At 39.2% G+C, this 19296-nt stretch overlaps 1 protein-coding gene across 2 annotated transcripts; it reads right to left on the bottom strand.

Moving 5' to 3' along the window:
- On the bottom strand, window positions 1–19198 carry eif4ba (eukaryotic translation initiation factor 4Ba). Of its 2 annotated transcripts, XM_028447020.1 has the most exons (15): window positions 19070–19198; window positions 17386–17541; window positions 12846–13051; window positions 12321–12437; window positions 12073–12127; window positions 11818–11952; window positions 11004–11147; window positions 9890–10054; window positions 8949–9216; window positions 7303–7391; window positions 6893–7151; window positions 3267–3304; window positions 1435–1564; window positions 990–1062; window positions 1–885 (listed from the first exon to the last, which is right to left on the bottom strand). In XM_028447020.1, exons 1-15 carry the CDS (start codon window positions 19080–19082, stop codon window positions 808–810), a joined length of 1926 nt encoding a protein of 641 aa, XP_028302821.1. In that variant the 5' UTR covers window positions 19083–19198; the 3' UTR covers window positions 1–807. The 2 variants fall into 2 exon arrangements, with proteins under 2 accessions (XP_028302821.1, XP_028302823.1); XM_028447022.1 differs by lacking the exon at window positions 1435–1564.
- Between the last annotated feature and the right edge of the window lie 98 nt (window positions 19199–19296).

Below are 19296 nucleotides of genomic sequence, written 5' to 3'. Positions count from 1 at the left end.
CAGAGTGTTGAGAGGCTTTAATTTATGTCATTTAATCAGAAGCTGTAACAATGCAAACATCTGTACAACAACTGAGTGATAGAGGTAATGGCACTTGATTCTCAGGAACAAAGTGTAGTGAACGTTTTCCTTTCAGTCTTCGTAGAAAATAAAATGAGTCTGTAAAGGACCAGGCTTATAATACTGTCACCTCAGTTAAGACGAAACTCAAGCATTAATATCTAAGGTCTTTAAAGGACAGGACAATGGTTTGACTTATTCAATTATTAAAATGTAAATCAATTTAATTTAAGGAAAAAGAGGATTTTTAATTATTTGATATATTACCAAATGTATACCATAAACTAAAAGTGGTTTAAAAAGTTGATATAGTAATTGAAAATTAATTAAAAAATCTAAGAGAAGAACCAGCATCTATTACGCTACATCTCCTGTCTAAGTCAAGCTTACCATCACTGATCCACAAATATAGAAATTCATTTTTTTCCCCACTTTTTCCATTTATTTATTTATTACAATTAATTCAATGCGATCCATCACTTATCCATAATCCGGATATTCTTTTCCTTTTAAAACGAGTCCAGTATGAGACCGTGAGAACCTGAAAAGTCCTGAAGGCAGGGCAAGAGGGGCAGGAGGGAAGTGTGGAAAGTAAAAGACAGGTAATGTAAGCGGAGAGGAGGGAAGGATCGCGTGGAGCCCACCCACCAGGAGCCACTTTTATGTGAGGAGACTTTTGTAAGCTATGTGAGATTATTTTTTGCGTTTGTCCTCTCCGACGCCTTCTCAGGCTTCCTCGTTTATTTTCTATTCAATGTCGTCGGCGTCGTCCCCTTGATCTCCATCCATTAGTAAAGCGGCGTATTTACTGGCTGAGCTGAATTTCTATGGGAAAATGATGAAAATTTAGAGTAAATTAAAAAAATGCAGTAACTTTGTAAAAAAAAAAAAAAAAACCTCATTTGTCGTAAAAGCAGATGCAAACTTACGGGGATGGGGGTTTCTTCGTATTTCTTTGGCTCTGGAGGTGGTCTGGTGTCTCGGTCTCTTCTGGTGTCCTTTCTACAATTACATTGAACACTGGTGTTGAAATCTGACACTAAAAGGACCAATTTCAATTGTTTAAAGATGAAATGAAAACAGCAAAGGAACACAGGACAGTGTAATGTTGCACCCCGTTCACACCGTGCTCAGACTTCACTGTCACTAAACACCAGTGAAATTTCAACTATTTTGTGTGACTGACATCCCAAGTTTGTTTTCTGAGATACAGGGAGAGGAAACGTTGAAATAGAAGTAAATAAGGTTTGATGTGCACAGTAGCAGTGGACCTACAATGACTGCATGTATAACTGAGGGATTGCCCCCGTTTACAGATGACCAGTGTGCCCGTCTCACTGAGAGCGCTGCAGTCGCTAGCTTGGGATGGCTGACCTGTCTGCCTCCTTTCTTCGGTCTTTGTTGGGACCCTCTCCTCGGCCCCGCCCAGCTCCAGGCCCTGCAGCCCCCCCTCGTGCCCGCGGGGGCCCCCGGTCCCGACGCACACCATCAGCCTTGTTCTCATCTTAAAGGAGAAGCCAGACAGTAGAGTGAGGGGAAGTTGATAAGAGTTTGCAGTCGACTAAACTCACAACACACTGCAGCATTAAAAGCCACTGGGTTGGATTGAAAATGTGTTAGTCACTGATAAAGGGCCGAATGGGAGGTTCAAGCTGACCATTCTTCATTCAAAGACTCAAAATTGTTTAAATAAAATCATGAAATATTTAAACAACTTTGATACAGCAGCACACACTGAATCAATGCACACGTTACAACCTGAGTCTGCTCAATGTTGTGGCTTAGTGTTCCATAAAAGGAAAAGTTGCGGAACGTCAGTAGAAGCTGCTCTTACGATACATTATGCAATTCAGCAACAAATACAGTTGCTAAATATATGCAACAAAGGCATAAAAGACTGCATGTACATTATGTATCACGTCTGCAATATTAGGTGTCACTCAGGTGTAGAGTAAAACAGAACTTAAGGTTTATAGACTTTGGACTGATGTGAATGCACAGTTAGCACAAACGGAACATCTCGTCACACATTCCAATAAAGTGCAGCTGGAATACAGTCGTTTGAATGCTTTCTTTCCACTGTGGGACTGGGCCCAGTTCCTGGGGGATCTGGCAACAAATCATACCATTTTTATAAACAGGCTGCAGGGTTTTTAGATGTGACTTTTCTGGCCCCACCATTTTGCAAGCATTGGGCTCTGACAGTGTCAGCATCTGAGGGTGGGGTTACTGTGCCCTTCAGAACAAATCTAATGTTCCTGATCTGAAAGCTTATGAATCACAAGCAAATGAGTCACAGGCACAGTTCAGTTTTCATTTTTTAGTGTGGCTGATTGGCTGGGTAACAACTTTATCCTCAAATAAAATAAAGTGCTTGCCCATGCAGAAAGGCATACTGCTTTGGCTTTGTTGAAATAGTAAAGCAACAACTGTTGTCAGCAAAACAAAAACATTCAAGTTTTCCCAGAGTCTGGATTTTTTATTAACATTCTCCTAAATAACGTTAGTTTATTAATGGTTGAGATATGATGAGCACAGCTGCAGTGGAAGACAGCCAGCAACACGACACAGCTATCCACCAGTGCTGCTGTGGAGAAGCAGAGAGTGGCTAACAAGTGTACTTCCTGCTACCGTAAAAACAGACTTACAGTGATGTGTCGGCAGCACCCAGTGTGGAAACTCAAAGCCTGGGCTTCTATGATTTATGACAGGATCTAACAATTGTTTGGCGCTGGACCGTGTCCCACAGTAGAAATGAAAGTAAAACGTGGACATGTGTGAAATTCAAGAGAGAATCTTTTTTTTTTTTGGTTTGGGGAGGAATCCACATTAAAATAGAAGGAAATGATGTGGAAATATCACAGGTTAAAATAATGAAACAAAAAGTAAATAACTAAACATCTTTCTCTTTGAAAAGTTGTCCTGAGAAACATCAGGTAAAATAAAGATTGGATTCTCTTGGCTTCACCGTTGACCTGACTGTAGCTTTCATTGAAGTAACTTCACTAAGTCTTAAACTAAAATAATGCTGAGGCTCCAACTAAAATGTTTTAATGCAACTTGTCAGCAAGTGTTAAAGACACAAGAAACTATACTTGCTTTAGTGAAATCTTGCTATTATATTTTGTGTGCATGTCCTTATATATAACGGGACTAATAATTTTAGAACTATCTTCACTGCAAAAGGTTCACAAAGCAGGACTTACCCTTCCCGAATCCTGGTTCATCCGCAGAACTTGTGGAACTGAAAAGAAAGAGCCACGCAACAATATGTCAAATCATTATGTTCAACCTTTCTAGAAATAATAATAGAATAAAACTAGAAATGCACAATAATAATCGAACCAAAAGCATATAGCATATTTTTTCAAATAACTTTCTAAATCGGACAAATGACAATTAAAATCAATGAACTGACCCAAAACCTTTTTATCCTGCTCAGCCAGCTTAGCTACTTAAAACATGCTAGACTTGTTGCTGGTATGGAATTGCAGTCTCAGATGAATGCCAAGATTGTCTGCATTACATGGAACAAGACAGGTTTGCTGACGAGGCTGCAATCTTGACTTCAGACTTTTTAAAATGGATGCCAGCTGCAATGTCATCCCTACACTACCTCCATACTCCAACTGAACACTGTACAAAGTCCAAATTGAAAGAAAAGCCTTTTTTATCTTTATTGGCCATTGGCCACAGAAGTTTCAAATTACTGGTTATTGGGTCAGTTGGAAAGATTTATATCGGTGCATCTCTGATAAAGACCTAACATCACTGCTGTTTTAATATATACGATTCTACAACCCGTGGCAAAAATGATGGAATCACCAGTCTTGGAGAATGTTCAGTTGTTTAATTTTGTAGAAAAAAAAGTAGATCACAGGCATGACACAAAACTGATGTCATTAAAAATGGTAATTTTCTAGCTTTAAGAAACACTAAAAGAAATAAAATGGTGGTAGTCAATAATTGCTTTCTTAGATCAAGCAGAGGGAAAAAATTATGGAATCATGAAAAACACTACAACGCACCACTAGTACTTTGTTGCACCACCACTTGCAGTCTCTGAGCTAGTGTTGTAGTAGTCGAGACCGGTCTCGAGACCAAATTTTAAAGGTCTCGTCTCGGAAGCATTTTGACTCCATCTTGTCTCGGACTCGGGATTTTCCCTCAAGACCGTTAGAGACAGCACTATTTCCTGCTATTTTTAAACTTTTTATAATGTGATAATAACAAGGAGAAGAACGGGATAAAACAATCCTTTTTTTCATTCTTTAATCCACCCTGTATAATGACCGCAACCTTCCTTAATATGTGTGTGTGTGTGTGTGTGCGCGCCTGAAAACTACGGTTTCAGTTTTGACCATGGAGCTAAAGGGAGATAGAAACTAATCACCGGTAAAAAGCCCAGTAAAACTCCAGAAAACAATCACCATGAATAAATATTATCTCTAACAACAGGCAAAATGATAAACTGGTGATATTACAGCCTGTACACACAGTACAGGGATGCATTTACTTCGCCTCTGGGTCCTAGTGCCTGCCATCCGGTGAATCCTGTTCCGTTTACCGAGGTCCGTGTGTGTTTAAAAAGTCTGTGTGTGTCCGTGTGAAAGTCTGCATGTTTATGCCTCTGTCCATCCTCTCTTTTCATTAGATCTAGGGATGTAACGATTCACTCAACTCCCGATACGATTCGATTCACAATACTGGGTTCACGATACGATTCTCTCACGATTTATTTTACAAAATGGGCCTGTAAACAAATTTTTTTTTGGGAAAAAAACTAGAAAATACTGTATTATTTTCCTTTTATATATCATTGTCAAAAGAATCCCTTGATAAACTATTCAAAACAATGCAATTTAACTAAAAATAAATCTTGAATGAAATAAAGGAATAATACAAATGAAAATGAAGCCTATTAATTTAAATTCTGGTTCTATAATAAACAATGCAAAACTGCATAATAGTTCTTTTTCTTTTTAAAAGTACAACTGAAAATGTATTTTGTGCCTTAACAATTGGACTTTAAAAAAAAAAAAAAACCGTGATACACTGATTTACGTCATATTTGTTTGGACCAGCAGAGGGCGCTGGTAACAGTGGTCGGTTGGCATGCAGAAATTCTTGCAGTGAAGAAGAGAAGCTATGCTAGCAGACAGAGCTAATAGAAAAACGTGACTTTTACAGATATTCAAGTAATATTACAGATAATCTTTCGGTGCTAAAGGGGCAATGAAACATTTATTAACATATTTAAGAGTAGAAGGCGGCCAGAAAGAAAGTATTAGCAGACTCCGCCCGCCGCCTACACTTGTGGATAGCGCCCTCTGCTGGTTAAAAAAAGTCCTGCGATTCAATTTTCAGAAAATCAATATCAACCGTGATACCTATGAATTGATTTTTAACTGCCTTACGATTAATCGTTACATCCCTAATTAGATCCATACCTTTTAAGGGTTTTATTACATAGTGTCGGCTGTAGTCCGGGTCGCCGCCATCTTGGATTATGTCGTCACCAGAGCGTCATCGCCGCAAGTCGCGCAAGCGCAGAATGACTCAAATAACTGTAAAGAGGTCTTATATCTATTTTCTTTTTAAAGTGGTGTTTTTTGTGGCTTTAGACTCCAATTACATATTTGTATATAATATCTTCCCTACAATATAAATAGGTTCACAATATAACAATTTTTTATAGTTTCTGTTTCCACTGTATCCAGAATAACAATAATCTTTCTCAACAAGAACTGTTGATTGTTTTGTCACATGACTGTTCCAGGGTTTGAGTTTGTTTTATTTAGTTTCACCATGTTATTTCTTGGCAGAAATGCTTTTAAACACTTGCTGTACATTCAGCTGACATAAAAATCTTGTTTTCAAATATGTAGAATAATTGTGAATTTATCAGTAGCAGTTTTAATATTTTAGTTAATTTTTTGCAGGCACCTTTTTTCACCGTCAAATGTATTTAAAAGAAACTAAAATTAAAGAGAGAATGTTATTTAACTTGTCGAACCTCGTCATAATTTTATTTATTGATATATTTTTTTTAATTTATAAAAAAAAAATGTTTATGGTCTTGGTTTGTCTCGGTCTTGGCTCCCGAAAGTCTTGGTCTCGGATAGTGTGGTCTTGAACACAACACTTCTGAGGCATGGACTTATTGAGTGACAAACACTCTTCATCAATCCGGCTCCAACTTTCTCCGATTACTGTGGCCAGATCAGCTTTGCAGGAGGGAGCCTTATCATGGACCATTTTCTTCAATTTCCACCACAGATTTTCAATTGGATTGAGATGCGGACTATTTGCAAGCAATCAATTGACCCTGTGTGTCTTTCTTCAAGCAAAGTTTTCACAGTTTTTGCTCTATGGCAAGATGCATTATCATCTCGATAAGTGATGTCATCATCCCCAAACATCCTTTCAATTGAGGGAATAAGAAAAGTGTCCAAAACGTCAACATAAACTTGTGCATTTATTGAAGATGTAATGACTGCCATCTCCCCAGTGCCTTTACCTGGCATGCAGCCCCATATCAATGACTGCCTGAAAAAAAACCTCATCTTCATAAATCTCATTGGAACGGCACCAAACAAAGGTTCCAGCATCATCACCTTACCCAATGCAGATTCATCACTGAATATGACTTTCATCCAGTCATCCACAGTCCACCATTGACTTTAGTTTTGTGGCTTGTCTGTGATCTACTTATTTTCTACAAAATGAAACAACTGAATGAACATCCACCAAAACTGGTGACGCCATCATTTTTGCCAGGGGTTGTATGAATCAGATTCTAAATTACTTGGTGTTGGAGTCTTGAGCTCACCTGATCTTGGGAGGAGCTGAGCCACTTGGGGACACTGGAGAGACTGGAGCACGGCCATCGGCCTCACTGGAGCCAGTGCTTGCTGCACTTCTCTTGGCCCAGACATTCTCCTTGGGAGGAGGAGCAGGCATCACCTTCAGAGGCTCTTTGGAGGAGCTGGTGGAGGAGGGATGCGAAGCAGGCACAGGAGAATCGTTTCTTTCTTGCCCACTAAAAACGTCGTTCTCACCAGAACGCTCGTTGTCTCGACACCGTGACCCTGATGAGAAGAATTTGTTCCTTAAACAAACCGTTGCAGTGCTGAATAACACAATACAACAGAAGAGACTGGAAGGAGATCCTGCATGAGAAACTATGCATGAAGCAGCAACGCCCACACGAAGACAGCCAAATGAAAGATAAAGTCTCACCTCTTCCAGAGTTGCTCCCTGGCTGCGACGACTCACTTCCGGTACGGGATCGCTCCTGTTGGGGCTCCTCAGTGCGCCAGCTTGGGTCCCTGAACACAATTAAAAACCTATTTCAAACATTTGTTTTCTTGCATTAATTATGATCTATGTTAAAATGTCAGTACATAAGCGCAGTGCTCAGCAACTTCTCTATGTGCCATGGAAAACTTTCATACCAGCCAAAATATTGAAAGATGAGTTATCCTGTTATGTGTGTGACTGCACACAGATGTTTGTCTGTCTATGTCCGTCTGTGCCTGTGGTGCTGCTTGTACCACACTGACCAAGATTGTATGTGCGCGTGCAAGCATGTGCATCAAGCATGTTTGAGACATGTGACACTAAGCGCCTCAGTGTTGAATGTTAAATCTAAAGTAGAAATTATTCAAAATAAAATGCATTCATTTTTAGAATTGTATAATTTCTTTGAAGCCTGATAGCAAAAGGTCCACAGACCAGTACGAGTCTGGGACCTTTGTCTGGGGACCGTTGCATTAGAGATAGGGACGATTCGATTCACAATACTGGGTTCACGATACGATTCTCTCACAATTTATTTTACAAATTCAGAATGTAGACAAATGACTGAAAAATATTCGTTTTTTTCTTTGAAAATAAAAATACTGTACTATTTTCTTTTATCTTTCATTGTCAAAAGAATCCCTTGATAAACTATGCAAAACAATGCAATTTAATTAAAAATAAATCCTGAATGAAAAAAATAAAGAAATAATACAAATGAAGAAGAAGTCTATTCATTTAAATTCTGGCTCTACAGTAAACTATGAAAAACTACATATTAGTTCCTTTTCTTTTTAAAAGTGCAACTGAAAATGTATTTTGTGCCTTAAGGAATGGACTTTAAAAAAATCCCATATCAAAGAAATAATATAAATAAATTATGGCTTTCATTCTCTCTCTTGTTTCTCCCTTTCCTCTCTGTGTCCCTCTTACCTTGAATTTCACATGTTCTTTCTTTTTCACCTCTTTCATTTTGTCTTGGCAAAGCCAAAATGCTTCCACACTTCTGATTTAAAACATCGTGGTGAGTCCTGAATTTCAAATTTTAATTAGATACCCCTCTTTGCTGTAAAAATTTTTAAAAAAAAAAAAAAAAAAAATGAATATTTAAGTATTGCAATTCAATTTCAGAATATTGATGTGAACCGTGACACATTTTGAATCGATTTTTAACTGCCTCACGATTAATCTTTACATCCCTAATTAGAAATCTCAAAGTACTACAACCTGATTAACTTGCTAGGAGGAGATGGAAACTCATCACTTAAAACTGATCCAAATACGCAGAAATACTCAAAAATCTAAAGCTAAAGGGAGTATAGCAGCACGCCTACCTGCCCGTTTTGATTGGCCGAGTCATTTGAAGGGTACCCCACCAGCCAATAGAGTGCGGCCTATGTGACGATGCAGCTTTTATGTAGATTTTTCTTGGAAAATTGCTAAATTATTGGAATGCAGCCAATATAGCGGTGCGTTCAATAACCTGGAAAATGTGGCACTCTTTTGCACATAGTTTTTGCATTAAATACAAGTAGCTTTGAATAGTTTGAACTTTAATATGCACATTGGTGGATATGAACCCTTACCTATCTCTCAGCTTCCTATCAGGTCCCCGGCCTTTGTCCTCCTCCAGCTGTCTCTGCAGCCGCTCTTCCTCTTTCTTCAGCCTTTCCTCTACTTCGCGCTCCTTGGTTGCTGTGTCAACTGGTTTAGCAGCCCCAAAGATTGAGGAAGACCTACTACCAGAGCTTGGAGGTGCAACTGGGGAAGCACCACCCCCGGTGTTATTGCTGCTCTCCTCTTCCTTGGGGACGGAACGAGGCTTCAGGTTCAGTTTGGGTCTCTGCTGAGGAGCTGCAATGGGCACAGGAAGATATGCTGTTAAAACATAAATAATGTCACAATGACTTCTCTGTAACAAAGCCAGAAAGTCATATTGCCTAGACTTCAGAAGCTACAAAAATTTAAATAAAAAATAAATCATTAAAAGTAGGGTAGGCAATTTTCAAAAGCTAGCATGATTTTTGAATGTAGACTCTCCGACGACACCGCCTTTATCCCCCTCTCCCCTGCCCTCCGTCTCGCTCACATGCATGCGCACAGCTGCTGCAGAAGAGGAGCTCAGCTCATCACTTGTATTGTGTAGAAACTTTGTCTCATTCAGCAGTGAGTAAACAATAAACTTTACCATTATGTACATCAAAAAACGTGACCAAAAACTCTGTTTTAACTCTGTCAGCGGTGACGCGCTTTCAGTGTGAGCTTGTACATGCGAGGGATCGAGAACAAGCAGGGAGACGTGATTGGTTAAAAAAAAGTTTTTTTTTTTTTTTCCATTGGTCCAAGTTATTACAGGTTTACAGCTGCTACAGATAATGGATTTTCTTCGTTCCTTTTCCAGACCACATAAGATCTTAAAGACAAAGACAATTTCAAACAAAAACTTAAAAAGTGTATCTGGAGAAAATCGCCAACCCAAGCTTTCACCTAAAATGTTTTAATAGAGAAAGTGTTTTCAAAATCTTACCCCTCTCCTCACGCCGCTCATCCCGTCTTTCGTACCGGTCATCACGATCATAACGATCCCGGTCTCCAAAACGATCACCGCTACCCCGATTGTCATCATAATCACGGCGAAAGCCACTGCCGAAGGCACGACGACCTCCTCCTCCACCACGAGAATCATAACCGCCTACAATAAGTAGTACACAAGTATTCTTTATAATTATTACATTTAGGAGGTTAAAGAGCTCCAAACATCAAAACAATCATTTCATAGATTTATTTTAAAGAAAACTTAAACAACAATAAAGGGCTGACAATCATTGCTGAAACTGGTCTAGGGGGCGAATTTATAAAAAAATGTCTTCCAGATAACATTTCCTATGTTTCAAAAACAGTGCAGTTTTAATAATTAGCTGTGGAAGATCTCATCAGACATAAGTAAGGCGGTGTACCAAACTTTGGTTCTTTTATAGCTCCGACCGAAAAGCTTCGGTACTACTTGATATCGAAACATGTCCTGTCTTTCAGTTCCAATTTACCTGAGATGACCAATCTCTAAAAATACTGCCTGATATTGGCAGCAACGTTGCATGTGTTAGTGGAAGTTATGATGAAACTCTTCCACGCTTTAAATAACAGTGAATGGTACGTTTAAATTTGGCTCGTATTAGAGACCAGCAGAGCTACTCCCATGTTTACGAGGAAACTACAGCCTGCACACTACACGGGCCCAAGCTGCACACTTTGGGTCATCTTTCTTCATTGTAAAAGCTGTGAAAGCACCAGGATAATGTTTGTGGGAATAGTTCCTTTATTTCCTGTCATTTTTACGCTGTCTTCAGCCATTATTATACAGGTTGACTATTATTTCATACCAAGTATGTGCAGAGTATGAGCTTATAAAGGCTGAGATCAGGATTTGAAAAAAATAAAAACTCAGTTTTACCACAGAGCCTGTTGATTAAAAAAAAAAAAAAAAACATTTCTTTTTAAAAGAAATAAAATTGTAGTTCTAAAGCAATTTTCAATATTTTTAATGCACATAAAGTATTTCATGAGAAAATGTGGCAATATCTTTACGGTCCTAAAATCACACGTGGTGTGACCAAATACAAGTAATGAGCACATGGACGAACCTCTATCGTAGTCTCTGCGGTCCTTATCATCATACCGCTCCCTGTCGTCATAGCGATCCCGGAAACGATCCCTTCCGCCTTCATAGCGATCATCTCTTCGTGGGCCGTCTCTGTAACGATCAGACTCGTGACGGTCTCTGGACCCTGCAGCAGAACATTGACCAGGTAATTATTTCACGGAGACTAAAGAGGACAAGAATATATCATCTTTAATTATTTTATTGCTATATATTAGTGTATCACTAATTCAAAACGGGTCAATAGTGAAGAATGAAAAATCTTACAAAAGTATAATTAGAACAAGTTTTTACAATCTATTGCATATTTCAGCTGGCAATGAGCTTCATACCAGTGACAAGTCCAACATGTTAAGAATAGCTTAGCACATTAAAACTTCTAAGTCCATTTATGTGTTTAAAAAGTATGTTAAATTATCAATGTTACAGAAATATAACACTGCAGAGTAGTCAAAGGAACTGGAACTGTAAAGAATTTTGTGTTGATAGGGGGCAGACATTATAAGTTTTTACTTCTTTCTGCTCCTTTTCTTTCATGTAAATGCTGACATTTTGTTTAAATGAATGAAATAAATAATAAAATGAAATGTAAATGAACATAGTTGTGCTGTCTGAGAGGAACCAAGGATGAGTCTGTGTTATTCGGTTAACTTACTGGTTTAAAGTCAAACTAATAATAATTGTAAAAAAATAATTATTATACATTCCCCATCAGTCTAGTAATTAATGTGCATTTCTAACTTGAATGAATTGGTAATAAGTGAGGAGAACCAGAGACCTTTTCAAGGCACCCTCACCATAATCATCTCTTTTAGGAGGCCCATCATCATCCCCGGTTGGCCGAGCTCTCCAGTCGCTGTCTGTCTTGTCAGGACCCAGGTCTGCCATCCGTCCTCCTCTGTCCCTGCCTCCCATAAGTCCGCTGTCTCTTTCTGTGAAGTTAAAACAATACAAAGTTCTACAATTTACCAAAGAAAGCTGAGGCTTCAAAAAACCAAGACCTAAAAGCTGTACAAGTTTAGACTTCAGAGAGTAACACACAGCACGTGTACCTTTATCGTTTGACTGGTCAGCAATATCGACACGGATCCTTCGGTTTCCAAGGTTCTGTTGACAAAAAGAGTCATTAAATTAATGATCAGTCTATTTTACATCATCAAATCATTTAAATAGAGATACAAAACATACAATGTTTTTAGTTTGAGAAAATTACAACTTTGAATTATGATATACTGTCATTAAAACTAACAATACACTTTAAATATTTGGTAAATAAAACAGTGGACATTGTTGATCTCACCTCTTCATTGAGACTCAGGGCCCTCAACAAAGAATCCACATCATCAAACTCAGCATAGCCAAAGCCCTTCAGTCTCTCTGGGTTACTGGGCTCTCGAGGCAGACGCACCGCACTGATCTAAAAGTTTAGCAATGGTTACCATAGAAAAGAAATCTACCTCAATCTACCTATGTCAGAACAAAATAATTAACACATATGTACATTTCAACAGCAATAAACAACTTAAAACAATAAATGATGCTAAAAAAACTCTGAAGTACCGTGTTATTTTTTCTTCTATTTTTACATAAATTATACAATTTTCTCATGACTATATAATGACACAAACAAGCAATACTTTTATTTTACTTCAAAAAAGGCAGTGCAATTATTATGCTTCCAATCCATCATTAGAAACATTGAAAAACAAAAGATTTGTTTGTGTCACATTTCTTCACACAAAACATGTAAACAATTGTTATTTTTTTTTACAAATACACATGCCACACTTCTACAAACTCATCAGTTTCTTTTTCAAACACTTACTGCCAAGCCACGGAAAAAATCTTTGATTGAGTCCTCAGTGACATCATAGGGTAAGTTGCCCAAGAAGGCTGTGTAGGGTGGGCTGCGTGGCAGTCTGGATCGGTCGATATTGGGCTCACGGGCTGAGCGAGGTGCTGTCGGCAGGATGGAGCGATCGATGGGTGGCTGCCTGTACATATCCTCATCCGTATGCCAAGAAGTGGAGACTGATCAAATAGAGAGAGTAAGGGGCATGTGACCTTATTAACCTAATCAGTTAACAAATAAAACAACCTGCACATTACTTCTTTGTTCTTCAATTCTTAAAATTTAACTGTGAAGGCAAATAACAAAAAAGGCACAGTTCAAAGGTCTGCGACAGCGGCTCTGGAGCCTCATGTGGCTCTTTTGCAATGGCTCCCTGTATCTTTAAAAAAAAAATTCTTACAGAGGCTAATAATGAATAGTGACAAATAAAATCATGATATAACAATTTGTTAACCTAAAAATAAATCACATTGTGCAATGACTCAGCATCTTCCTACTTCACCTCCTGCAACATCTACAGACCATCAACTTTCCTGCACCTGTGACTAACCTTAAGTTTTAAATCCCTGGTAAGATAACTAAACCAAGAAAAACACTATTCTGGAAGTAAATAGAGATTTTAATTGTGTGGGGACAGATTCATTTAACCACCAATGTGCCGATTAAATATGCATGGTTTATGTGTGGCAAGAAATGAGCAATTAGCATGTGTTGACCGACATGATCAAGTGTTATCAAATTGAAGTTACTTTTTGTAGCATTAATACAATAAAAAAAAATCTTCTTTATATAATATTGTGTTCATGTAAACTGAAATGCATAATTTGATACTGTATTATTGTTATTTTGTGATGTTAATTTAATTTGTTTTATTTTAAACTGTTGCCATTTACATGATAAATATAACTCAACTCAAATTAAATCAAACATTCTATATAATTTTAACTGTATAGAATGTAATACACTGACTGTATTGTCTTCATTGAGAAGGTATTTTTTTCGGCTCCGGGAGGATTTTAATACAACTTAAGACCCATTCACACCCATACTGGCAAAAAAGTACAAAGACATGAAAGAAAATTGGAGGCCCAAAATGACTTGCAAAGTATATGAATTTACTCACAGCTCTTTCACATTGGAAAACAAAATGCTTAACCTAACTGAACTGAAAACACCAGAAGCCTCTATTGTCAACTAATATTTGTTTGGAACTCATAATAAAAAAAATATTGGCAAACTCTACAGCCAACGGCCATTGTGTGTGCGTGCGCGCGTGCGTGCGTGTTCTTACCAAGAATTTTTCACAGCATAGGAAGCGTGGGGCACGAGTCAACTCAGCTGGTGCGGAACTTTTTCAAATGTATAACTCTTTGAGGGCCAAAACTAGTGAAGTAAATCTAAAGTTGTTTTTTTAATCTTTGTTAATGCCTTACTTTTAGGGGTGTGTCATCTAAGGGACCTCACGATTCGATTTCGATTCAGGGTGCTACGATTCAATAAATCAAAGATTACTACAACATTTACGATTATCACAATTTTTTATGCATCTTTTTTTCTTTTCCTCACTTTATGGCTATTTCATACTTTTAAATAAGGTATATGTGTCGCTCTATCCATTCATTAAAGTAACCAAACAAATGTATTGCTATTATCTTTATATCAAATCACCAAATCCAACAATAATCAAATTATAAAAGAAATAAATACATATAAAAACAACTACAATATTTGCTTGTTCAGCTAATTCAATCAGATCTGACACAAAATCTAAGCAGCTTTAAAAACATAAAACCTACAATGTCAGCTCTCATAACACTTATGGAATTCGGGTTTTAAAATAAAAAGTAGATGGATAAAAAAAACACAATGAATTATTAATGCCAGGGCCTGTAAGTGCTGAGATAAATGTACAGACACTCATCATCACTGTCTTCACTTTCAAATGATTGTGTAAGAAAAAAAGCTGGTCAACATGCTTCTTTTCACTGTGCTCTGCTGTGCAGTTACACAGTGCTCCGTGTTTATAGATGGGTCGGGTTGCCTACATTTCTACCGACCCTTTGCTCTAACTGTCGTGGTCCAATCCTTGCTGTGGGTGGGGGGCTCCGTCCCCGCCGCAAAGCGAAGAGGGCTCAGCGAGGTAACCATGGCCACATCCCCGGTAAGCGGCGAGTTGGGAGCGGGGAAGTGCCTTCAGCGCCGGACACTTCCAGGCCACGGTATGTTTGAGCCTCCGCGCACAGCGGAGTCCGGACTGTCCACACTCCTTGTAGCTTAAATTCGTGGACGGTTATTACGGCTACGTAAGCAGAGGATGCACACAGGCAGCATCGGGGACAGCTAAAGGGCTGCAGGGGTCCTCAGATAAAGACGGAGTGTCTGAGTCAATTTCCTGTATTAAATAGATGGCGCGTATGAATAGATAACTAGATATAGATAACACCTTTGAAGATCACATTTAAGACCTTTTATGCAATTTTAGACACTTTAAGGCCTTAAATTCAAATTATTGTGTTTTATAGCCTACATGACTAGGGTTGGGCACCGAGAACCGGTTCCAAATAGGAACCGGTTCCAGAACTGTTACGAAGATGTTTGCATTTCGATTCTTTTTTTCGATTCCTAAATGCCCGCACTAGTTTGTTTCCGTGGCTTGCTCTGTTTGTTTTCTTCAGGGTTTGTATAAGATGCGTTCAGAACGTGACTGCAGTGTGTGTGTGTGTGGCTACGGTTTCAGTTGGGACCGCGGAGCGGAAGGGAGATGGCGACTAATCACCGGTAAAAAGCCCAGTAAAACTCTGGAAAACAATCACCAAGAATAAATATTATCTCCCTGGTAAAGATAGTAGCTCTAACAACTGGTAAAATGATAAACTGGTGATATTACAGCCTGTGAATGCAGTACAGGGACGCATTTACTCCGCCTCTGGTTCCTAGTGCCTGCCGACCGTAAAGCCTTTTCCATTTACCCAGGTCCGTGTGTGTCCATGTGAAAGTCTGCATGTTTATTCCTCCGTCCATCCACTCTTTTCATTATATTCATGTCTTTTAAGGCTCTTAATAAATAGTGTCAGCTGTAGGCCAGGCCGTCGCCATCTTGGATTAACCCAAATAACTGTTAAGGTCTTATATTAGTCTATTTTCTTTTTAAAGTGGCGTTTTTTTGTAGCTTTAGACTCAAATTACATATTTGTATTTAATAAGTTCCCTACAATATAAATAGGTTCACAATATAACTATTCTTTATAGTTTCTGTTTCCACTGTATCCAGAATAATCTTTCTCAACAAGAATTGTTGATTGATTTGTCACATGACTGTTCCATGGTTTGAGTTTGTTTAATTTAGTTTCACATCTAACTGGGCTGTAGCTCTTTGTTTTTTAGACTGCTGACAACTTGTTTGTAGTTTTATTTCAGCAAGTTTCACTTTTACAGCTGCAGTTGGGGACCTTTGTAATTGAATATCCTAGTTACATTACAGCAACCAAATTAAACTGTATCAACAAAGTGAATTAATAAAAAATGGTCTGTGTAAAGGTTTTTTCACATTATCTTGCGATATCTGTGACCTGTTGACCTGCACAACTAAAAGAATCGGAATCAGAATCGTCAAAATCCAATCGATGCCCAACCCTATTCATGCTAATGACAGGCGTCATGTCATAATGATAGGGTAATGTCAGCCTTATGTATAAAACTTCATGTAAAGTGTTACCATTGTTTCTTTTTGATTAACCATTAGCATTGTGAAAAGACATTAACTCTGCAGAAAAATAATTCTAAGTTTATTTAAGAAATTGTCGTCGCCCCCGAAACATGGCAAATTTTACATGCCAACTGCATAAATTATAGGGGTGTTGAAAAAAATCGATTCGGCAATATACCGCGATATTACGTCACGCGATTCTCAGATCGATTCTTAAATGCATCCATATTAATTTAACCCTAACCCAGCTTGTGTTTTTTCAATAAAATCTAAAAAGAAAGTACTAACTTTCTGCATTTCTTTGTTGTTCTAGGAATATACCTCAGTTAAGTTGCACTAAAGTCAAAGTTGGTTTAAAAGCCACAGAAGATTGTATGTTATTTTTCTATTTGAAGTTGTTGGCACATGGCATGTTAAAGCCAATGTTTTGAATGTACAATATGCCAATAAAATATATTTCATACATAATGTTCTCAAGGTGTACACATTTATAGATTAGTTGTTTCTTAGGTCATATATCTATATATTTATATAAAAAAATAGCAATAATCGCCTTATACTTTAATATCGGGATACATCGTATCATATCTTGACCTATGTATCGGGATATGAATCGTATCACTAGATGCCAGGCAATACACACCCCTAATAAATTGCATCAGGAGTTTTACAATTAAAAGACAGGTGCACCACCTTGCTTGCTGATGTTTGTAGAACGATATTACGTTTGCCACTTCAGAAAAAAATCTAAAAAAATCCTTTGTGGAGTAAAAGACAAACTTGGTGAAAGTTGCAGATCAGGCTCACCATCTCCATCCAGGTCATCGGTTTCGTCAGCCCAGCTTGTAGATTTCGCAGGGTAGCTGGGAGGTGCATTACTGACATTTCCACTGCCGCTGCTGCTATCCTCTGCAAGGAAGTCAGTCAGGGTGAAGGTCTTCCCCTTCTTGTTCTTCTTCTTAGCTGTGGGGAAGATTAGGACAAAGTGTGATGTAATCCAGGTAACAGGGAGCCTGGGCTGTTCTGAAATCATCGTAAGTAAGTGCGGGTCATAGATAGGTGCAAGTGTAAATAAACAAAAGCAATAAATAAATCCATTGTGTACACCATGATTGCTTATAGTTTTAAAGGGAAATGTACAACCAATGTATTACCAATTCCCCCCACAAAGCCAGTGGATCACACTTGGAATACTAGTTAAAGACTTTTCCAGACAACGCCTCTTTAAAGGATGAACAGTCACATCTGCAGTGGCAGATAACGTGACTGCAACCAATTTGTGTTGCACTGACACACAGAAGTGAGTATTCCATCTAACTGCCACTTAATGGCAGGGCTGCTTTCATGAGGTCTCAAGTCAGGTGATCATTGCATCAAATTCAGACCCCAAACCACATGTTTGCGTAGGAACATCAGAGGATGGTCTTATGTACTCATTGCTGAATTCACTGTTTCATGTCTGACAACATCAAGTGCCCATTGCAGACACCTTTCCCCTACTCTAACAACAGGATGATGTAAGGACAAAACTGTCTGCCTTTCTCACCATGGAAAACCAACAAGCAGGTGATCCTTTGGAAACATGGGTACTAAAAGTACACACGGTATATAAGCATTGCTCAATGCTTAATGTAAATTCGGGGCTCTAACCGCTTCTCTATCACTGATAAACACATTAGGTGCACAACACTGAGTTGTAGCAGTGCTGATCCCTGCCAGAGTTACGATGGAGGAAAAGCAGCAGTACAGTATTGACCCGCTCTACAGGCCAAAGGCTTTTGTTTTCCTGTCTATGCGGGCTTAGTCAGCACAGGGCTGCTGACGAGGGAAGTGTCCCTGCGGAGCTTGCTAGGTTTTAGGGCCTAGTGCGTGTCGAGCCGCCACGGATCGAAGTGCGCCATCAGCCGGGCCAGACTCGGCTGGCCTGGAATGCAGATAGCTCCGAGTGGTGCATCAGCGATTAAAGTATTTCAGGATGCGACCCAACTGGCCCAGACGCTTCGCTCCGTCGAGCAGCGACACCGGAGAGCCACGCCGCACACGTGGGGAGACACCACGGGCCGACCCCCTCCTCCACAGCGCGCCTGCGCCCGGAGCCGCCTCGCTCTGAGCGCCACGGAACCACATTGTACTAGCCATGCACACAGTGGCACGTCTGTCCGTGTCACTGGCGACATGCAATCAGTAATACTCCAAGCTCACATACAAATATCCCCCCAGCCCCTTAAAGCAAACACTCGCTGGTAATGAGCACGTTAAATCACTAAAATAAGTGCTAATCGGCGCTCCGTTCTTTCGCCTTCCTCCAGTCGTAACGTGTTATTCGGGTCAAAACAACCCAGAAACGGCCACACAAGCGCAGGACAACGACGCTGGGCGATAAACATGAATTACGCAGATGACCTCACATCATCAGTTACACAGTTTTGAACGTAAAACTCGCGAAAAATGTGATCAACCGGGCCGGATCGTTCACCCACATAAACCTCACCTGACGCCGCCATGTTGGAGAGCGAGTTCGCGGAAGTCCCCGGATGTAGGCGTCAGAGGTTTACTGACGGGAGCGCGCATTGCTGTGCACGTCCCTGTGTCTCCCCCGCCTCCACCCTGTTTACTAACTGATTGACCCACATCTTCAGCGGCACATCCCTATGGATGTAAATGTGTCTTTATTATTCAATAAAAACATTTTAAAAAACAAGAAAACCTAAATCAATA

The sequence above is a fragment of the Gouania willdenowi genome, chromosome 5 (assembly GCF_900634775.1).
Source record: "Gouania willdenowi chromosome 5, fGouWil2.1, whole genome shotgun sequence".
NCBI classification, from domain to species: Eukaryota; Metazoa; Chordata; class Actinopteri; order Blenniiformes; family Gobiesocidae; genus Gouania; species Gouania willdenowi.
This window is presented reverse-complemented; position numbering and strand designations above follow the sequence as displayed.

What these genes read in the sequence shown, in the direction of transcription:
- eif4ba (XM_028447020.1), bottom strand. An exon ending in CGATGACCTGGATGGAGATG is followed by an intron (nt 13,052 to 17,385) that starts GTGAGCCTGATC and finishes CTATTTGATCAG; the next exon opens with TCTCCACTTCTTGGCATACG. An exon ending in CCCTGAGTCTCAATGAAGAG is followed by an intron (nt 12,128 to 12,320) that starts GTGAGATCAACA and finishes TTTTGTCAACAG; the next exon opens with AACCTTGGAAACCGAAGGAT.